The sequence below is a fragment of the Panulirus ornatus genome, chromosome 2 (genome assembly GCF_036320965.1).
Source record: "Panulirus ornatus isolate Po-2019 chromosome 2, ASM3632096v1, whole genome shotgun sequence".
Lineage (NCBI taxonomy): Eukaryota > Metazoa > Arthropoda > Malacostraca > Decapoda > Palinuridae > Panulirus > Panulirus ornatus.
Window position 1 is genome coordinate 78,544,525 of NC_092225.1, and position 20,659 is coordinate 78,565,183.

At 47.4% G+C, this 20,659-nt stretch overlaps 1 protein-coding gene across 1 annotated transcript in view; it reads right to left on the bottom strand.

The window, feature by feature from the left end:
- Positions 1 to 20,659, bottom strand: part of LOC139757477 (uncharacterized) — a 426,702-nt gene that overhangs the window by 270,281 nt on the left and 135,762 nt on the right. Inside the window, exon 2 of the mRNA XM_071677997.1 lies at positions 18,767 to 19,781. Coding sequence (XP_071534098.1) covers positions 18,767 to 19,136 — 370 coding nt within the window. The 5' untranslated portion in view covers positions 19,137 to 19,781. The remainder of the gene's footprint in view (positions 1 to 18,766; positions 19,782 to 20,659) is intronic.

Consider the following 20,659-nt stretch of genomic DNA (forward strand, 5'->3'; position numbering starts at 1 on the left):
CTGTCGGTCATCGGAGAATATTACAGCTAAAGTCTTTTTCCTAATTTATAATTTGTAGCTTCGCTGAATTCATACTGTAACTTGCCTTTTTTTGTCGGTTTTTTTTTTTTTCAGAGGATTATGTAAAATTTTCCACTTGCCGACATTAAAATCATTTGCCAAGTCTGCGTCTCATTATCAGTTTTCTCTACGTCATCTTGCAGCTGTGTAGATGTTCAATTTCTGTCGCTGCTTTATTTTCCATCTTAGTTTACACTTGCTAATATTGACACAACGTCATCCATCATCTACGTCATGAAACATTTTGAAGGAGAGGTGGTCCCAACACTGATCCCTGCGGTACCCCACTTGTCTCCTCTGACCATTCTGACGTTTGACTGTTTACTTCCAATCGACCAATTCCTCGGACTTGCGAATTACACCACCATCGACACCACCTGGCTTGATTACACCACCATCGACACCACCTGGCTTGATTACACCACCATCGACACCACCTGGCTTGATTACATTGCTCGGAATTTTTGGTTTGAATCCGGAACTTTATCGAATGCTGTTTGAAAATTTAAATAATTAAAATGACATCAATCACTCCACTTTTATCATATGCTGACTGTGTGTGTGTGTGTGTGTGTGTGTATGACAGTAGCTTGCAAAATAGTCTTCTTTTGCTGGTAACGAGACGGACTCTGGAGCACAAGATGGAATGGAACAAAAAAGGAAATCTTTTTTGAGAGCTTCACCAAGGCTTCGTTTTCTTGCATTATGAAGCTGTTTTCTTTAATTATCGAGCTAACTGTGTAATGACTCTCTTACTCCCAACACACACACACACACACACACACGCATATATATATATATATATATATATATATATATATATATATATATATATATATATATATATATGTTTCTATTCCTATATTGAATACGCTTCATGTTGACAGTGAAGTACGTATTTCAGTTTTTCCTCGCAAATGTACGCAATAGAACAACAATGATGTTAATGATAATAATAGTAGTAATAATAACTGATACTTGTCATAGCAATAAGGCTAATGGTGATTTTATCAGTGCTGGGTAGGATGACTTTAATGCAACTCTTCCCCAAACGAGAGAGAAATTACGTGCTGCGCTCTTAGTCGGTGTTGCCATCGCGGTGGTGCTCTCCCCCGCTTGGTGGTGGTGTCGGATGACGGCTCTCGGCTCACAAAAGCAAGAGAGAGAGGTTTTCCCCCCCCCCTCCCGACGTCACCTGTTTGGTAGCGTCAGCATGCAGTGCCGTGCCCCAAGTGCACAACACACGTGGGTTTTAAAAATGCACCTCGATGGCTGACTGTTGTTAGTGAAAAGAGGACCCATCCCGGTTTATATTCCGCGTCGTCAGCCCAGGAGCACAAACCGAGGTTGGAAAACCCGCCTCAGTGGCCGAGTCAAAGATGCCGACATGGGCGAGTGAAGAGGGTGACTGTTGCGGGTGGGTGGGGTTTATAGCTGCTATCCGGCCACTACTGTGCCTGTGGCAGCCTGGTCCGCCGCCTCACGCGGAATGCTAAACCAGCTACACGGCGTCATGAGATGTATAATTGTCCCGCGCCTCCTTCCTCCGGGGCTGGACGGCCATGCTAGGCTGCGTCGTGCTGGGTTAGCTAGATGGACGGCCATGCTAGGCTGCGTCGTGGTGGGTTAGATAGATGGACGGCCATGCTAGGCTGTGTCGTGGTGGGCTAGATAGATGGACGGGCACGCTAAGCTGCGTCGTGGTGGGTTACTAAGATGGACGGGCACGCTAAGCTGCGTCGTGGTGGGTTACTAAGATGGACGGCCATGCTAGGCTGTGTCGTGGTGGGTTAGATAGATGGACGGGCGCGCTAGGCTGTTTCGTGGTGGGTTAGTTAGGTGGACGACGAGGCTGCAGTGTCGTGTTCCTAAATTTGATTCGACGACTATACTTGGGCATCTTGGGTAACAGCTGGACGACCAAGCTGGGGGTGTCGTGTTGGGTAGAAGCTAGACGACCAAGCTGGGGGGGGGGTGTCGTGTTGGGTAAGAGCTAGACGACCAAGCTGGAGTGTCATGCTGGGTAAGAGCTGGACGACCAAGCTGGGGTGTCGTGTTGGGTAAAAGTTGGACGACCAAGCTGGGGTGTCGTGTTGGGTAGGAGCTGGACGACCAAGCTGGGGTGTCGTGCTGGGTAAAAGCTGGACGACCAAGCTGGGGTGTCGTGCTGGGTAAAAGCTGGACGACCAAGCTGGGGTGTCGTGCTTGGTAAAAGCTGGACGATCAAGCTGGGGTGTCGTGCTGGGTAAAAGCTGGACGACCAAGCTGGGGTGTCGTGCTGGGTAAAAGCTGGACGATCAAGCTGGGGTGTCGTGCTTGGTAAAAGCTGGACGACCAAGCTGGGGTGTCGTGTTGGGTAAAAGCTGGACGACCAAGCTGGGGTGTCGTGCTGGGTAAAAGCTGGACGATCAAGCTGGGGTGTCGTGTTGGGTATAAGCTGGACGACCAAGCTGGGGTGTCGTGCTGGGTAAAAGCTGGACGATCAAGCTGGGGTGTCGTGTTGGGTAGGAGCTGGACGACCAAGCTGGGGTGTCGTGTTGGGTAGGAGCTGGACGACCAAGCTGGGGGGTGTCGTGTTGGGTAGAAGCTGGACGACCAAGCTGGGGTGTCGTGTTGGGTAGGAGCTGGACGACCAAGCTGGGGGGGGTGTCGTGTTGGGTAAGCGTCAGATGACTTGTGTTGGGGGTGTCGCGTTGTAGCAGACATGATGACACGTTTTCTAAAGTGGTAAACAACAGTTTTACGAGGTTTTCTCATGTCTGAGACAGAAAATATGGTCTTTAGTGTTGTGTTGGAGATTGGGAGACATGACGTTTTTATAAAGTGTTGTGTTGGAGATGACATGACTCCGTTGTAAAGTGTTGGAGATGAGACTTGATTCCTGTATAAATCGTCGTGTTGGAGATGTGAGACGTGACGCCTCCATAAAGCAGAGAGTGAGTATTTATCATAAGAATGTATGAAAATAATAACACCCGCCACGCCACATTTAACTGTCTTGGTTCTCAGCGTCAGGGGATAAACACCGACCCTCCCTCACGTTAACTTGAGCTGCCGTGTGGACGAGCGAGCCAGCGGTACACAACATTATAAAACGTAAGTATTAACGAAAGTTAACCTCCCTCGGTAAAGGGTAGTTGGTAACCTATTCTTGGGGGGGGGGGGGGGGACTTAAATACTGCACCGATACCAACGCTTTGGGGCCATAGGGTCAGGAATCAGCTGGATTACTGATGGATCTTGAGCCTTATGTGTGGTGTGGCGGGGTCTCGGCTCAAAGCGCCATGTCACCCAGTCTTAACCTTTCGCTCAGCGTTCGTTATTTTCAAATATATTTCAATAAAGTTTTTTCGGCGTATAATTAGGGAAATGGATACGTTGTAAATCAAATATTCTTTATCTTTATATGCCTTGAGGAGCCCGTCGGAGGACTGGGTGACAGGGCTAACAACCCGGCCAGCCATGAATAGTTTATGGCGTGATCTTGTGAGAGGAAATTTTAGGGTGAGCGTCGCCGATCTCGGTAAATTCTTGAGGTCGAGGATATACATGTTTCACCGGGCCTGATGATCTTACTGGTGAGGCGTCACTCCCCGGCTCGGCTCGCTGGACGTACGTAACGTTTTATAAGTTGATGGTTGAAATTCTGGACGTCCTTGTGAACTGAGGGAAAGCATGGGGAAACTTGTTTCTCTCTCTCTCTCTCTCTCTCTCTCTCTCTCTCTCTCTCTCTCTCTCTCTCTCTCTCTCTCTCTCTCTCTCTCCTACCCGCGGGCCGCCAGCCTCGCACTTCAAGCCCGGGTCACTCAAAATCTCCCGTCACTCCATCCATCCAGAGCTCCAGCTTGGTCTCCTGCCGCTTACCTGGTTTCCCTTCACTTGTGACACATGTTATCTTCGTTATCACTGTAACAGGAGCTTCTCTGTAGACTGGATAAGTAGCATTGCAGTTGACCAGTGCTGTAAAACACGTGTTTCACGTGCCATCGACGAAATGCAACCAACGTGGTTTACTAACGATGTAGTTGGTTTCTGAGCAGCTGTGTCCGTACGGTTAAGGTGAGCAGTGTGTCAGTGCGGTTAAGGTGAGCAGTGTGTCCGTACGGTTAAGGTGAGCAGTGTGTCAGTGCGGTTAAGGCGAGCAGTGTGTCCGTGCGGTTAAGGTGAGCAGTGTGTCCGTCGCTCACACGGTCTGACGTTCAGGAGTCATTGTGGATACCGTCCCACATTTAAGTGACTGAGGTCCTGGAAACTTGCCACCGAGCCTTCCTGTAGGTACATCTGGTGAAGATGTGTGGCTAACACGCTTACTCCCACATGATTTATTGGCAGTAACGCACACACACACACACACACACACACACATATATATATATATATATATATATATATATATATATATATATATATATATATATATATATATATATATGTATATATATGTGTATATGAACAGTAAAACAGTGGTTTCGTAAGTGGTAGAGTATGTACGTATCAGATGTTTCAAGAATGTAGGCGAGCAATGCTTAAGAGGAACAGAAGGCTTTGTGTGTGGCATTTATGAATTTCGAGGAAGCACATGACTGTTGTTTGTGACGATGCAGCTCTGATTGTGGTGTCGAGTGTGAAACTGTAGAAGCTGGTGGCTGAGTAACTGTAGAAGGTGGTGACTGAGTTTGGAAGATGGTGTGAAAGGAGGAAGAAGTCGAGAGTAAATGTGAATAAAATCAAAGTCAAAATGGATAACAGGGTTAAGGGACGTGTTAGTTGGGAGGGCAAAATGGGTAAGTTTGAAGGTATAGTACTCAAAGCTATGTTATATAGTTGCAAGGCATGGGCTATTATAGATGAGGAGGTACAGAGAAGGATGGAGGTGTTGGAAACTAAATGTTTGAGGACAGAATGTGTTACGAGGTGGTTTGACCAAGTAATGAAAGGGTAAGAGAGAGGTGTGGTAATAATACGGGAATGGTTAAGAGAGCTGAAAAGGATGTGCTGAAATGGTTTGATATATAGAGAGAATAAGTGAGGAGAGCTTAAGAAAGAAGATTGTGTCAGAAGTGAAGGGAACAAGGAGAAGGGGAGGGGGAGGGGAGGATACCAAATTGGAGATGGAAGGATAAAGTGAAAAAGATTTGAGTGATCGGTACCTGAACATGCAGGAGGGTGAAAGGCATGCACGGGATAGTGAGTTGGAACAGTGGGGTATATGGAGATCGACGTGCTGTCAGCGAACTAGATCAGGGCATGTGAAGCGGCCGTTGTACACCATAGAAAGGGTCTGTGGAACCTGGTATTGGATAGAGAGCTGTTGTTTCCATGCATAACACATGACAGCTAGACAGTGTGTGTAAGCGAATGCCGTCTTTCTTTGTGTGTTCCTGGCGCTACCTCGATAAAGTGGGAAACCGATTTTATATATATATATATATATATATATATATATGTGTGTGTGTGTGTGTATTCTGTTGTATCCCTGCCATGTTGAGGTATCTGACATATTAGCAGTAACCTTAATATTCCGTAAGAGTCACACGATTTTCGTACGTGATAAACGTTTGGGAATGTTCGTGTTATGTTCGTGTTGCCAGGGCATGTATGTTGGTGGTATGAATATAGAACCAGCAGTGGCGTTGATGCCCAACACGCTTTCAAGCCACACATGTTCGTGGTTACGTAAAGAGAAGACATGGGTATGTGTGCAGGACGGCGCGAATCCTGCTTCATCAACACGTACCACGAGTGTGGGACTATTGCTGTTCACCGTGTTCAGCAGGACGTGGGAAGAACTTTGTTCAACATGCGTGAGAGGAAGGGAATATTTTCCACCACTGTGCTTTAGTTATTTATGACATATTGAATATTCTTTTTTCTCACAGATGCGTTATGGTATATTTGACTGAATATTTTTCATGAATATTTTCCACTGGTGTACACTAGATTATATGGCATTTTGAATATTTTTTTCACTGATGCACTATTGTGTATATCACGTGATGAATATTTATCACGGGTTCACTGTAGTATATATGACATCATGAATACTTTTCACTGGATGAATATTTTTCACTGATGCACTCTCATATATACGACGTTATGGATATATTTCTCCGGGTGGTTCTGTTATTTATGAGGTCATTAATATTTTTCACTGGGGTACTCCAATACGTATGACAATAACAGGAATATTGGTCACTGATATATTCTGGTATATGTGACAACAGTGAGAATATTTGTGACTAATGTATTCTGGTATGTCTGACAACAGTAAGAATTTTTATCTGGTGTATTCTAGTATATATGACAACAATGAGAATAGTTGTTACCGATGTATTCTGGTATATATGACAACAGTGAGAATATTTACCTGTATATTCAATTGTATATATGACGATAATGGGAATATTAGTCACCGGTGTACTATGACATGATCAGTTCATCATGACGCCAGGTATGTCATGATTTGTTCAGCAAGGAACATTATAATAACTTCCTCATGACAGTGGAAAAAGGGAATATCTCCTCGCGTGGACACCAGGAGTAGAGAACATGGGTTCTGTGGTTTACCCCGGCCGCTTGTCATACCCAGGTTCAGTCCATTGCTCGGGCGTCGACCCTTGTATACCACATCGTTTCAGTTTACTCTATCCCGTGCACGCCTCTCTCCCTACTGCATGTTCAGGCCCCGATCACTCATAATCTTTGCACTCCATCCTTCCATCTCGAGTTTGGTCTTCCCGTTCTCCTTGTTCCCTCTGCTTTGGAGACGTGTGTCGCCAACACATATGACATTACTCATTGTATATCAGATAAGAAATATTTATACATTTCCGTGACATACCGCAGACCGTTAGCATAACGAGTGACTATCTGATTATATTTCTGCAAATAGCACTCTTTTTTTACCCCTGAGATGCAGTGTGTGTGTGTGTTCAACCTTCAGTTCAGAAGGGTCGTTTGTAATGTGGTTCTTGGAAGTGAAGTGTGTTTGTGTGTGTGTGTGCTTTGTCCCCGCCTCCCGCCCTCTCTGTCATGGCTCTGTGGGCGTGGCATCATTGGGGACCCGGCGGTAGAAGCACGTCTCTTTACCCCTGTTAACTGTAGGCTCGACAGAGGGGCTTTCACCTGCCGGAGACCTGGTGGATCAGGTGCAGCTGACGACCTTATATACATCAGGTCCTTAGCTGTGGCACAGCTAACATTGTAGAGCACAGTCGGGTGTCGTTCGCTGTGGCACAGCTTACGTGCGCCGTATTACGGTCTCGGAGGTTTGCGACCCCCGGCAGCTGGGTGTGAGAACAAGCTGCTGTGTGTCATCTTTGTTCGACTCTGTTATAATGAACAGTTATGTTTACAGTGGCGTGTGTAGTTGTGGTACGGGTCACACTGTAGCTGACTGGGCAGCCGTTAAAACTGTGGTGCATGACGGAATGTGCTCGTCATTAATTCTCATATATAATTTTCCAAAAGAAGGAACAGAGAATTAGGCCAGGTGAGGGTATTCCCTCAAAGGCCCAGTCCTCTGTTCTTAACGCTACCTCGCTAATGCGGGAAATGGCGAATAGTTTGAAAGAAAAAAAGAAAAGATATATATATATATATATATATATATATATATATATATATATATATATATATTATCCCTGGGGATAGGGGATTAAGAATACTTCCCACGTATTCCCTGCGTGTCGTAGAAGGCGACTAAAAGGGGAGGGAGCGGGGAGCTGGAAATCCTCCCCTCTCGTTTTTTTTTTTTTTTCAATTTTCCAAAAGAAGGAACAGAGGGGGCCAGGTGAGGATATTCCAAAAAAGGCCCAGTCCTCTGTTCTTAACGCTACCTCGCTAACGCGGGAAATGGCGAATAGTTTGAAAAAAAAAAATATATATATATATATATATATATATATATATATATATATATATATATATATATATATATATATATATATATATATATATGTGTGTGTGTGTGTGTGTGTGTGTGTGTGTGTGTCTGTCTGTGTAATTACTTATTTGAACTGTACGGGGAGGGTGTTGAACACGATCATACAACTTCTCTATATGTATGTCTACAGCCATAATGAAACATGCCCTCAGTCATTCTGTCCCTTTCATCCACCGTTCTTATTATATGAAAGCACTTCGTTACACTTTTTTTTCAACAAGTTTCTTGCTTTATTCATGTTATGTCCTCTGGTTGTCTTGTCCCTACATCTTTCGACGAACTGGTGACCAGGTCACACCTCGCTTTTCTCTCTAAGGTGGGCATACATAAAGCCTCATGCCTTTCCCTGTAACTCGGCTCTCTTAACTCTGGTACTACCATCTTTGTTGTCCTCCTCTGGACCTTCTCTTAATGAACACATTCCAGTTTTGGCCTTATGCATGATGTGAAAAGCGTGAGAGCTATTTTTGATATTTGCTACCTGACAGTTGGTCTCCTTAACTATTCTCCCGATGTGGGGCTCTGGTGACACGGATAATGTTGACTTCCAAGCATTTTTCACTCGTATATTCCCTGAGCTTGCTTCCTGCTGATGATAATCATATGGACACCTTATTTCACTGTGATTATCCTCATTTCATTTATTTGGGTTGAACTTCATGAGCCATGTATCAGACCAACTGTTGCCAAGGTCCCCTAGTAAGGTGGTGCGATTCTCTACGCTTTTCACTTCCCTCATGACATTTGCATCTTCTGCAAATATATGCAGCTGGGAGTTCATACTTAGATCAAGAATAGTGAAGGCACCAGACCAGGGTCCTTTGGCACTCTGGTCACCTCGACCCATTTTGACAAGGCTACCCGACATGCGTCCTTTGTTCTCTTCCATAGATAATATCTTATCATCCATTGAAGGAGTTTCCACCTTATACCTGCCTGGTGATTCGGTTTCTCGATCAGTTTCCTGTGAGTTATATTGTCAAAGACTTTTTTGCAGTCTATATACAGACAATCTGCACAGCCTTCACCTTTTGTCTAGGACAGAGTTCACTTCTCGTAGACATCTAAGAGGTTTGTTACACATGACCATCTTTCGCTAAAAGTGTTGTCTCACTTTGGTACTTTGTGTTCTGTAGAAAGTCATCCAATTTTTTTTCTAATTTTCTTTTCGAGATCTTCATTCGTATAGCGTACCTACACACATCTTCGGCAGATATGGTGAAATTTCATCATCATATCTCAAGTGTTTTCTAAAATCTCCTCACATCACTTCTCACTCTGGTGCTGGGGTATGTAGTATCACCCAGTGTGAAAACACTTTCAAACTGGTTGCTTTGTTCTTCACAAATCCTCACACATCATCCTCTACAGTTCTTCCCTTTGAATCCCTTGATTGGCTGCTCCTTGAATGACAGTTTGCTCCTGATGAATCTATGGAAAAATTTTGGGTTTTCTCCTGCCTGGTCCACAATATTTCTATTTAGATTGTCTTTGTTTCTCCTCTCTTATCATGTTATACTCGTCCCTTCCTCTCTTATAACTTGCAGTGCCATGTGCATCTTCGTCACTGCACATCTCGAAGCTCCTTAGTTTTTGGACATCTTATATATGTATGTATTCATCCGTAATTGCCACCAGAACCCTTTCCTAGAAAGGGTTCTGGTGTTACCCAGGACCTGCCTCTCAGAGACTCCTGCAGCCCGCGGTTGCGCCATTTCCACTGGCAGCGAAATAATGGACTTCTCTGGAGCAGGAAGTTGTCTGACGAGATGGTACTCTCGATAAAACAGCCTCGCCAAAAGGTGTCTTTTCACTCGAGGTTTAACTTGATGCAGGCAGAGTCCGGTAACACAGTTACAGAAAGTCTTGCCTTCTAGGGAGAAACAAGAGAGGCATGACGGGGTAGCTTCAGCGGGGACATTTACCATAAGAGCATCGGTTAGGTAAGATAGGGTGAGGGAGGGTAAGAGATGACCAACATGAGGGAAAGGAGGTGGTTTGTGATGTCCGCCGTGTTGCTATACTTCCTTAAGCACGACCCCATGACCCTTGATGAAAACGGTACGACCCTTGAGCACCACGACGGCAAGGACCTTGGGTTATGCAGGCCAGACCTTTAAAGGGTCAAGTCATAAGATCACCTCATCATAATCAAAGGTCGCGCCGTTGTGCTCCAAGGACGCACCATCCTACTGAAGAAGGTCAAACCGCACTGTGTCAAGAATGATCCTGGAGGGCTGGAATGGACACGTGTCCAGGTATGGGTTCATTCTTCCATACCAGAACAAAACATGGCCTTTTTTTATCAAGGGTAATCAACAGGTAGGATGGAAGACGACAAGCAGAAAGGATGTCAAGTTTTTGTGGGCTCTTTAATTGACGGATTCATTGAGCGAATTTTGATTTACGGTCATTTATATGTCTCACTTCAGTTCCCAGGTGGGGAGCTGGAGAGCTAGCTGTAAAGCACCTTGCTTGCCTGACACGATTACTGCTTGGGATTTGATCCACAAATGCATTTAGGTTACGGTTTCCCCCACACTGGGATGGTAGTGAGGTGGATATTAAGAGGATCAACAATAAGGCAGTATGTTGGGGTGAGGGCGGGGGCGTGTTGAACAACGAGATTAAGTGGAAGACTTTACTCACGAGTGGTGTTACCAGCCATATGGCTCCGTGTGGTGTGTAGTTACTGGAAGCTTTGTTGATATAGGAAGGAAAGGAGGTAAAAGGCAGGGACTGAGCCATGGGAGACTAGAGTATAGATGGGACGAGAGATTGTGATCCGGCTACTGCTTCACATATTATATATATATATATATATATATATATATATATATATATATATATATATATATATATATATATATATATATATATATATGTATATATACATATATGTGTGTGTGTGTGTGTGTGTGTGTGTGTAAAGGAGAGAGGAACGCCCCAGAGGAGGAGGAGGAGGAAGGCCAATTGAGAGAAGGTGAGTGAGAAAAACTTTATGCCACAGGATTGATCAGAAGTGTTCGAGACAGCCCATTCTATGTAGAAGAAGGATAAATCGCCAGCGCTATCAAATGTAGTCAGGGTTGTGGGCGAGGAGGTAAAAAGGAGCGGTACGGCAAGCAACATGGGGCCATAACGAGGTGATTTAGGTGAAGATGTCGTTTGTAGTGGACAGCATCCCTGAGTCGAGGTGACAGAGGCGAGGGATGTTGACCTGCATTCCGATGAGGAAGAAAGGTCAGCCCTCATTATGGCCGGGTTGATGTCCAGGAAGTGTGGTAACCACTCGTTGTCAGCTCAAGTCTGGAGGGATTAAGATGGATCAGGGCCATTTGAGGGTTACGTCTCGTACTTTCAAAGGGATCGAGACTTTACGAGGACAGGCAAAATTACTGTCGTGATGACATGCAAATCCCGGCGTAGTGGAAGGGCTGGGGGTGTGGAGGGAAGTCATTACTGGGAAGAGGGAGTGATTTTTTTTTTCTTTCTTTCTTTTAAAAGCTACAGATATATGTGTCATTATAAGGCGGTATAGTGGTGAGGGCTCCCAGCTATAGCTAGGGAGGTGGTCGTGTTGGTTGCCAATGTTTAGGTGATGCTGTCTCATTTTGTACCAGGAAGGATTTGTGTGTATAGTTACATTGACGTTGACACACACACACACACACACACACACACACACACACACACACTGTATATGAGGTTCGAACACAAGTGGTTGTAGCGCCAGCTTCCCCGAGGCTGTATGATCATCATCTGTTGGCGTTATGGTGTACAAACGGCCTCTTCCAAGAACTACTCACCCGCACGCGCGTGATTGAGTCGTTAACTCTTGCATGACGGTCATTATATGGTCGAGTCATTAACTCCCATACCCCTGACCATCATGTGATCATCCCCTGTGGTGCAGCTGACCATCATGTGATCATCCCCTGTGGTGCAGCTGACCATCATGTGATCATCTCGTGGTGCAGCTGACCATCATGTGATCATCCCCTGTGGTGCAGCTGACCATCATGTGATCATCCCCTGTGGTGCAGCTGACCATCATGTGATCATCCCTTGTGGTGCAGCTGACCATCATGTGATCATCCCTTGTGGTGCAGCTGACCATCATGTGATCATCCCTTGTGGTGCAGCTGACCATCATGTGATCATCCCTTGTGGTGCAGCTGACCATGTGACTTTGAGTCGTTAATGCTGGTATCTCTGAGTCATTAGCTGCAACATAAGCTGTCATGACTGTGTTACTTAGCCACATCTTCCCTTCCCAGTCTCCCATTTTTCACTCCCTCCACCTCTTCCCTCCCCTCCCTCCTCCCCACACTCGGTCGCCTCCCCTGCATGGGCAGCTGTGTAGCCCTTGAGTGTGGATATACATGTATATTCCTCTCTATGTACTGATACGCGCGGGTCTGACTGACGTTCGTGTTGCAGAGCGGTTTCAGGTCAGCTGAAGTCTCTCTCTCTCTCTCTCTCTCTCTCTCTCTCTCTCTCTCTCTCTCTCTCTCTCTCTCTCTCTCTCTCTCTCTCTCTCTCTCTCTCTCTCTCTCCCATCCTGTAAGAGTCTGATATGTGGGATGTACCTCCGGGGATTTAACCCCAACTACTTCGAGGATCTTATCCTTACTACCCGTTCCCTAGGATTTACCAACTGTCCCTTGAGGATTTGCCATCACTTGACCTCACCTTAGTTACCCCGGGCGGGATTTACCCCACATTTCCTGTGAATGTATCCCCCTCCACCCCACACGAACCCGAAGGATATACTCCAAGTACCCCGATGATGTACAGCACGTATACATCAGGGATTTACAGCACGTATACCAGGGATTTACAGCACGTATACCAGGGATTTACAGCACGTATACCAGGGATTTACAGCACGTATACCAGGGATTTACATCACATTATCTGAGGATTTTTCCCCCCACTACGGCGATTTACCCCATTCAGTCTGAGGCTTAATTCAAGTACCTCGGAAGATTATGTCCTCCCTCGTCTACCCGTAAGAATACTCCCGCCTGTCCCCATGACTTACACCAACCTCCTCAATAGGGATTTACCTCACACACACACACACACACACACACACACACACACACACACACACACACACACACACACACACATTAGCCCTAGGATTTCCCTCACGGTGATTCCAGGATTTCCCCTCTTCCCCCACTTGATGTGAAGCCGTGGCGTCCTACACAAAGAATTTACCTCCCGTCCAGACTCTGGGATGTACCCCCATCTAATCCAGGATTCCAGAGAGAGGGACTGGACGCAGGACTCGGGCGGCGTCAATTAAGCCGGAGCAACTTTGATCCCGTGAGGCGGTCCCCCTCCTCCACCCCCCGATTCACTGTCTGTTCTTCTTAATTAATTTTCACACCTGTTCAATTAGCGTAATCACACGAGGAGGTCGACTGGTAATTGTCTATTGTCCCAAGACCATTTTCGGGCCCCTGTAAAAATATATCTAATTGGCTCCTTGTTTGTGTGGTGTGAGGCCCGGCAGGCCCGCGTCTCCTTCCTCCAAGACTCTAACTTAATGTTCTTGAATCATAAGTTGGATGATTGGTGTCTTATGTTTTAAGGGCCATCACGAGGGAAATGATAGGCGTTGGCATGGTTAAGCTGGGTCAGACACACGTGACCTACCTCCTCTCCTCCCTCCCTTGCATAGCATTCGGTCAGTAGACAGCACGGACCCCCTACCTCCCCCCCCCTACCCCCGGTCTGGGGGTTGGTAGGAGCAGGTACGTACTTACTCTCTTCCTTGGGACGCTCGCTGGTCCACTATGGTGGTGTGAGGCACCGCCACCGGTGACTGGATCACCAGTTTCTTTTGCGTAATGCAACACTGCGTCTTTAGGGACACCTCTCTCTCTCTCTCTCTCTCTCTCTCTCTCTCTCTCTCTCTCTCTCTCTCTCTCTCTCTCTCTCTCTCTCTCTCTCTCTAGCTGCCACCTCTTAATTCGATCCCTTCACCAGCTTCTTATTGTTGCCTATTCCGCCCATCCATGTTTACAGCCGCTCCACACACACACACACACACACACACACACACACACACACACACACACACACACACACACCTCCACCACATACCTCCCTACCCACCTACTGACATTCTTCTCCACCTTTGGCCTCCACTCGGCTCACTCCACTCATTATCATCTCATCCTCAATCGATTCCACATCTTCTGCTCCTCTCAACCTTCCTTCCACATACTCCTCCTCCCTCCCTCTCTCCCTAACCCAGTCTCACATATGCCCCGAGGAAGCCGGATCTGCAGCCAATTAATTAAGCAATAAAACTAGGTACTTATGGTCGTGGTGCGTAGCCTGGCAGTGCTAGGGAGGGAGGGAGGCCAGACATGCTGGTTATTACCTCCTTGCCGCAGCGTGAAGCTCTGACGACACCCGCAGCGGATCGTGTGTGTGTGTGTGTGTGTGTGTGTGTGTGTGTGATTGGAATTTGTGTTCTGGTGACGTAGTTGTGATACCTTGGTGTTGTCCCGTATGCGCCGTGTCAACCCTATCACTGTACGTCCCCAGCTGAAGCCAGGTATGGCATTAATCGAACGCCCAGAAGGAAGTTGTGAAAGGCTAGGCTGTCTGTGAGCCATCTGTCTACTGTCTGGGATTCGAACCATGGGGAAGGGATGATTGCTATTCGTGTGTTATGGGGAGAGTTTGACACTGGTGTTGCCTCGTCTCTTAACTATGTGTATATTTAGTCTTAATTTGTGTGTCTACACACACACACACACACACACACACACACACACACACACACACACACACGTAGGCACCCTAGCCTAAGCCATTTATCGACCAGTTCCGAGGGGACGATGGATACCCTGGTTGGGTGTGGGCCGACTGCCGTGCCCAGGATTCGACTCCATGCGGGCCCGTGCTGACTCATGGTCAATAACCCTAATCACTATACCTCGGAGGCCCGTGTGTGTGTGTGTGTGTGTGTGTGTGAAGGCACTGATGACGGGCACTGGTCCATATATCATGGTTGGCCTTGTTTCGAGCAAAGGCGCTACTCTGAATCCTGTCGAGGTGGAGGGTAGGAGGAGAGCACCAGAGAGGTGCGTGCGTACCTCAGACAGGGATGGACTGACCCAGTGTACAGCACGGTAGTACCTTCACACAGAGACACGCGTTCGAAACTTGAATGGAACCCACTATTTTCCCGAGGAAGTCTTGACTGTTTCAGAGTGGATGAAGTTTCCACAAGAGATCATGAGCGTACATTAGCGCTAAGTATGTTGACGTAGTCCAGTGTTTGAACCTCGGAATTTTCAGGAGAGATGTATGAAAGTTTAGAATACTGTTGCTCACTTACTGTGAGTGAGGGTCCAGTCCCACACCAACCTCTGTGCTGGGAAAGGTCCCGGACGAAAGACTTCATTTAAAATAACGTCATTGAAAGAAAAAAAAAGTAAATAAGAATACGCGTCACAGTTTATTCCAGGTTGACGTCGAGTCTCAAAATAACTCGAAAAAAAAAAGAGAGAATATTTTGAGTTCATACAAGAGATAACTTTAGAGGAATATGAGAGAGAGAGAGAGAGAGAGAGAGAGAGAGAGAGAGAGAGAGAGAGAGAGAGAGAGAGAGAGAGAGAAGGTGGAAGATATTAGGTTTGGGAAGGATTGAACATAACACGATTACGAGGACCCCCACCGAGAGACGTCCGGGATCGAATTAAGGAATGTAATCAAAGCGAGGCGAGAGATCAGGCGAGCAGGTGAGGAAGGCACCTGGTATTTGAGGGAAGCACACGAGACCAGAGAGGAGGAAAGTGAATTGAAAGTACCAACAACAACCCCTGGTAACCTCACCAGGCTGTCAGGTGAGGGACATATGTTCCCCAGGACCTGAACATCCCCCAGAAGGGTTGTTCACTCGAGGAGCTGCGTTACAAGCTGTTGGTTTAGTAGGCCTGTCACAGCTTGTGGTGATTCACCCCAGCCGAAGTTGATTTCTATTTATCCACTGACCAGATGAAGGATGAACAGCTGGGTGAGCTGTGCGCCGTCTGCCCGTCCCGGGGGTCGAACTCGGGTCAGTAGATTAGCCGTCAGCAACGCTAGCCACAACACCGTGAGCTGAATACTGAATAATTTCACAGGTAAAAGAAAATGGAGAACGAAGAGGGTAAGAGACAGGCTAGGGCCCTGGGGAACCCCCACTATCATGAGGAAAAAAGGAGGACTGGACTCCTCAGCAGTGAACCCAGAGGGAAGCACACTAGAAATGAGTCTCCAGAGCAGTGGAGGCAAGCTGAAGGTTGGTGACATAGACAGCAAGAGATTCATGACCATCATAACCCATCAGAGGACTAGTAGGGGTCAGCAGATAGAAGTCGGTGAGAGAGAGAGAGAAACTGACAGACCTTCGCTGTAAAGTTCATGGGACATGAAAGGAAAATGAGGAGAGATTCACATGAGAGGAAACTGAGGAGAGATTCACATGAGAAACTATAGAGAGATTCACACGAGAGGAAAATGAGGAGAATTCACGAGAGAAAAATGAGGTGAGACTCACAGAATTTCGAAAGCGTATAAGTCGGAGCATTTAGACGATATAACCAAAGAGATCAGAGCGGTGCCTGAGGATGGTGTGAGCCAGTGTAAAATAGTTCCCAGTGGAGGGCAAAGTCCTGGCTTTTGGGCAGGAGGTGGGATGAATAAAGCAAGCACAGAGGCACACCATCCTATCCCACATACTATCATCCCGCCAGTGAAGAGTCATGGTCCTCGCACCCCGCGATGATAGAGGCCACGACGACTCGCACACTGACTGGGTTGGGTCAAGTCTTCAGAAAGGTTGTTGAAATCATCGCTAACAGCTCATGAGGGGGGAACACAGAGGAGAGTAGGAGCGTGTGTTCTGATCATCACCAGGAGAGACAGAGGTAGTGTTGTCAGGGATGAAGAGCAGAACGAGAGATGGATATGCAGATGTTGATGGAGATATTTATTGATGAAAGACCAGCAGATTATTCATTAGGGAAAGGAGAGAGAGAGAGGGAGAGGGAGGACAGTAGACTAACCGAGTGTACAGTACGGTAGTTGCATCAGAAGGACACGCGTTCGAAACGTGAACAGAAAGAACCTCTTGATTTTTTCGCGGAAGCCTTGGCTGTTTCAGAGTTTAAGGAGTTTCCAGAAGAGATAAAGATTGTCGATTAATGCTAAGTATGTTGACGTAGTCGAGTGTTTGAACCCTGGAATTTTCCGGAGAGATATCAGAGCTTAGAGCTGTTAGTGAAGGATTAGAATTCATTAATTAACATATGATTGATGATTAATAGATGATCGATTTACAGTGATTCCCTGTGGAAATAAGGGTTCCCTGAGGGTCGGATGAGAGGCAACGTTTTCACAGTTGATAAGGCCAAACCCTCGTTCGTCTGGAGTCTTGTCGGTAAAGCTATGACCACGCACGAGGAGCGAGTGCCACAGGAAGCTGGGGTTTATGCCTCCATACCCACCAAGAGCGACGGACGTGATGCTCCTGCAGGGATCCCGAGGGAAGGCTGGAAGAAGTCCCACGAAATGAATCTAAAAATATTTAGTTACCTGAGCTTTTCTAAAGCGCCAGAGTCAGTGTTTAGTGGAAGGTTTAGGAAATGGACGTGGGTGTTAAGAGGGTATGAAGATGTACCCGTGGGAATGGAATGGCGAAGCGATAAACAAAGAGGATGGGTGACGACCAGGGAGATGTTGTGTGTCACACGTGTGGTAGTGATGACTGGGGCCGTACGAGCCTTGACGTATTAGTTCACCTGCGTCGTAAAGAACGGGAGAGAAGTGGAGTAAATGCGACCGTTGTGGCAGGACTTGAGCCAGTCTTTGTTGGTGTATGTTAAATGACCTCGGCAAGTGGGAGAGACGGTAGCAGGGCCAGAAGACAGGAGACTAGGAGGGTCGACTAGTGCAACAGTGAGCAGGAAAACAGTAGGTGAAAGAAAGGAAGATGATTAGAAGCGTACAAATCTTGAGCTACAGGTTGACATGTACGAGGTTCATGGTTTACGAGACCCGCGTCGGGCGAGGTGATGTTACTTTGATCGTATCTTCACCCTGGAGTGATGTATTCCGCTCTGGAGTGACGTACTCCACCTTGTAGTGATGTACTCCACCCTGGAGTCACATACTCCACCCTGGTGGAGTCGCGTACTCCACTGTAGAGTCACGTACTCCACACATACTCCACCTTAGGGATGAAAAATGTGATCGAGATAATGGTTCGTGAGAGAGAGAGAGAGAGAGAGAGAGAGAGAGAGAGAGAGAGAGAGAGAGAGAGAGAGAGAGAGAGAGAGACTGTGTTTTCTGTGAGAGATTAAACTTGTGTGGTACGAGGGGGTGTCTGTGAACGTACGCACGTGTGTCCATTACCATGGGAACAGTGTCCGTCCTTTGTGTATGCCTGACCATACACGGCCACGCAACCCATACATACATCACGAGCCTTTAGCCGCACCGCTATACCCGGGTGTGGTTTCCTCCTCAGTAACCTCGCTCTAGTGCTGTCATCCGTGTCCGGTTAAGTTGATGATGAAGGTGATTACTGCTGTTACACGGGTGATGATGAATGATGGTGGTAATACCTGGTAATTATGTGACATTTGGCCAACTAATGGTTGATGCAACAAGCAGTTAGTTGTGAGGACCCGACACAGGATTGTGTGGGTTCAGGAAGGTGTGACGGCTTGGGGAATCTGGTCTTACCTTTGAGGTGGGCGTCGGATGGGCGCGTGGTGAGGTTCAGCGGCTCGTCGTTGCGGCCACCACACACCGCCAAGCCCAGGATGTCGGAGATGCTGTGGGGCGTGGGAAACTTCGGTGCGGTGCCGTACACGTGCGGGTGCCACGTGCGTGAGAGGGGCGTGGCGGCGTGGGTGGGCGGAGTAAGGGCATGGGTGGGCGTTGGCGGGAGGGCCGGGGACTTAGCGCCAGGCTCCGGGGATGGGATGGGGTTGGTGAGGGCCAGACTCACGCCCACGCTGCCGTTCATGTTAAAAGCCCCCACGATGTTGTTGTTGGTGGGGGCCTTAGGCTCATGGGCAGACTCCCTGACCCCGGACATTACTTCAAACATCGAGGCGGAGGAGGAGGAGAAAAGGGGGAGGAGGAAGAGGAGGGGGAAGGAGTGGGTGTTAAGGAAATGAGGGTAGGGTGAAGCCCTTAACCTTTACGTCAGGGAAGGGAAGGTCGAGGGGGATGGGATGGGTTTATGAAGATCAGGAGTGGGATGTGGTGGGTTGGGGCAAGGCCGGGAGAAGGGATGGGGCCTGGACCACCGTGGGACCTGCACGTGGGGCACTGCAAGCAGTGAGGGCTGGGGTGCTAACCTGGAGGAGAGGTGAGAGGCGGGGCAGAGGCCCCGTCACCGGACTCCTGTGTCCAGGACGCAGGACGCACCGAGGGATAGGCCTAGCCCCGTGCACCGGACACCTGCACCAGGGGACGACACCTGCACCCAGGCACAACACCTGCTCCTGCCCTGCACTGCCACTGCACCTACTTTGAACCAGAGCTGGGACTTAAAGGTCCACTAATTGGTGCCTCCCATATCTCTTCCACTAATTGCTTGCTCCTCTGGTGCAGGATTTGGTCCGTGGCGTGTGTGTGTGTGTGTGTGTGTGTGTGTGTGTGTGTGGTCGGCCCAGCGCTGGCCCGGCCAACACAAACACACCGCTGAGCCTTCAGGAGGAACCGTGATGATCCGCCCGCTCCGCCCTGCCTAAAGAGAGAGACCATGTTGTTAGGTTGGTAGCCCAGCCAGCTTGCCGGAACACACACACACACACACACACACACACACACACACAAAGGACTAGGAGGAGGAGGGGAGGGCAGGAATAGATTATGGGCCTGATGAGTAGAAACGGAAGCAGTGGAACACAGACCTGGGGACACTGAAACAAAGACACATGGGATATGACTTAAGCGGCGGCTGAGAGAGAGAACGTAGTATGTGATTTGTTACATGAAAAGGTTAAAACACAAAAGAGTGCAGAGTATTGAGGATCAGTGGTGTATGTTGGCAGAAATTAATGATTTTGATCAGATCAGAGACATGGAGGTTAATGAATCATCATCGCAGAAATTGGCTGACATTTGGGTTGCAGCAAAGTTGAGAGCATTACAGGAGGAGGTAGACAGATGCACATTGTTGATGACTGGAAGAAGACCATATCCTAACCCAACAGGAGATGATGGAGTAGAAACTACTACTGAGTAAGGTACTACCAAAGGCTGTAGACATGACAGGTGAAGATAAAAGGAACAAAGAAAATGGGACAAGACAAGGCTACAACCAGTAATGATTACGTCCAGTATGGAGTTATGTAGCCAGGGAGTACTCGAGAACGTAAAGAAGCTAGTAAGCTTGGAGGAACTCAGGTATTCATGAGAGGTGATAGACCGAAGGAAGAGAGAGAGAGAAATAAAGATGGGAAAGATCTGGAGTTTAAGGATCGTATTAGGGAAAAAACTGATTTTGTTGGAGGAGTGGAGAAAAAAGTTAGCAAAGTATTAAGATCTAACCTTATCTGGGTAGATGGGGGCAAGGAAGGGGGTGGGGGGGGGTAAAGAGAAGACGAAGGAGGGTTATCCCTC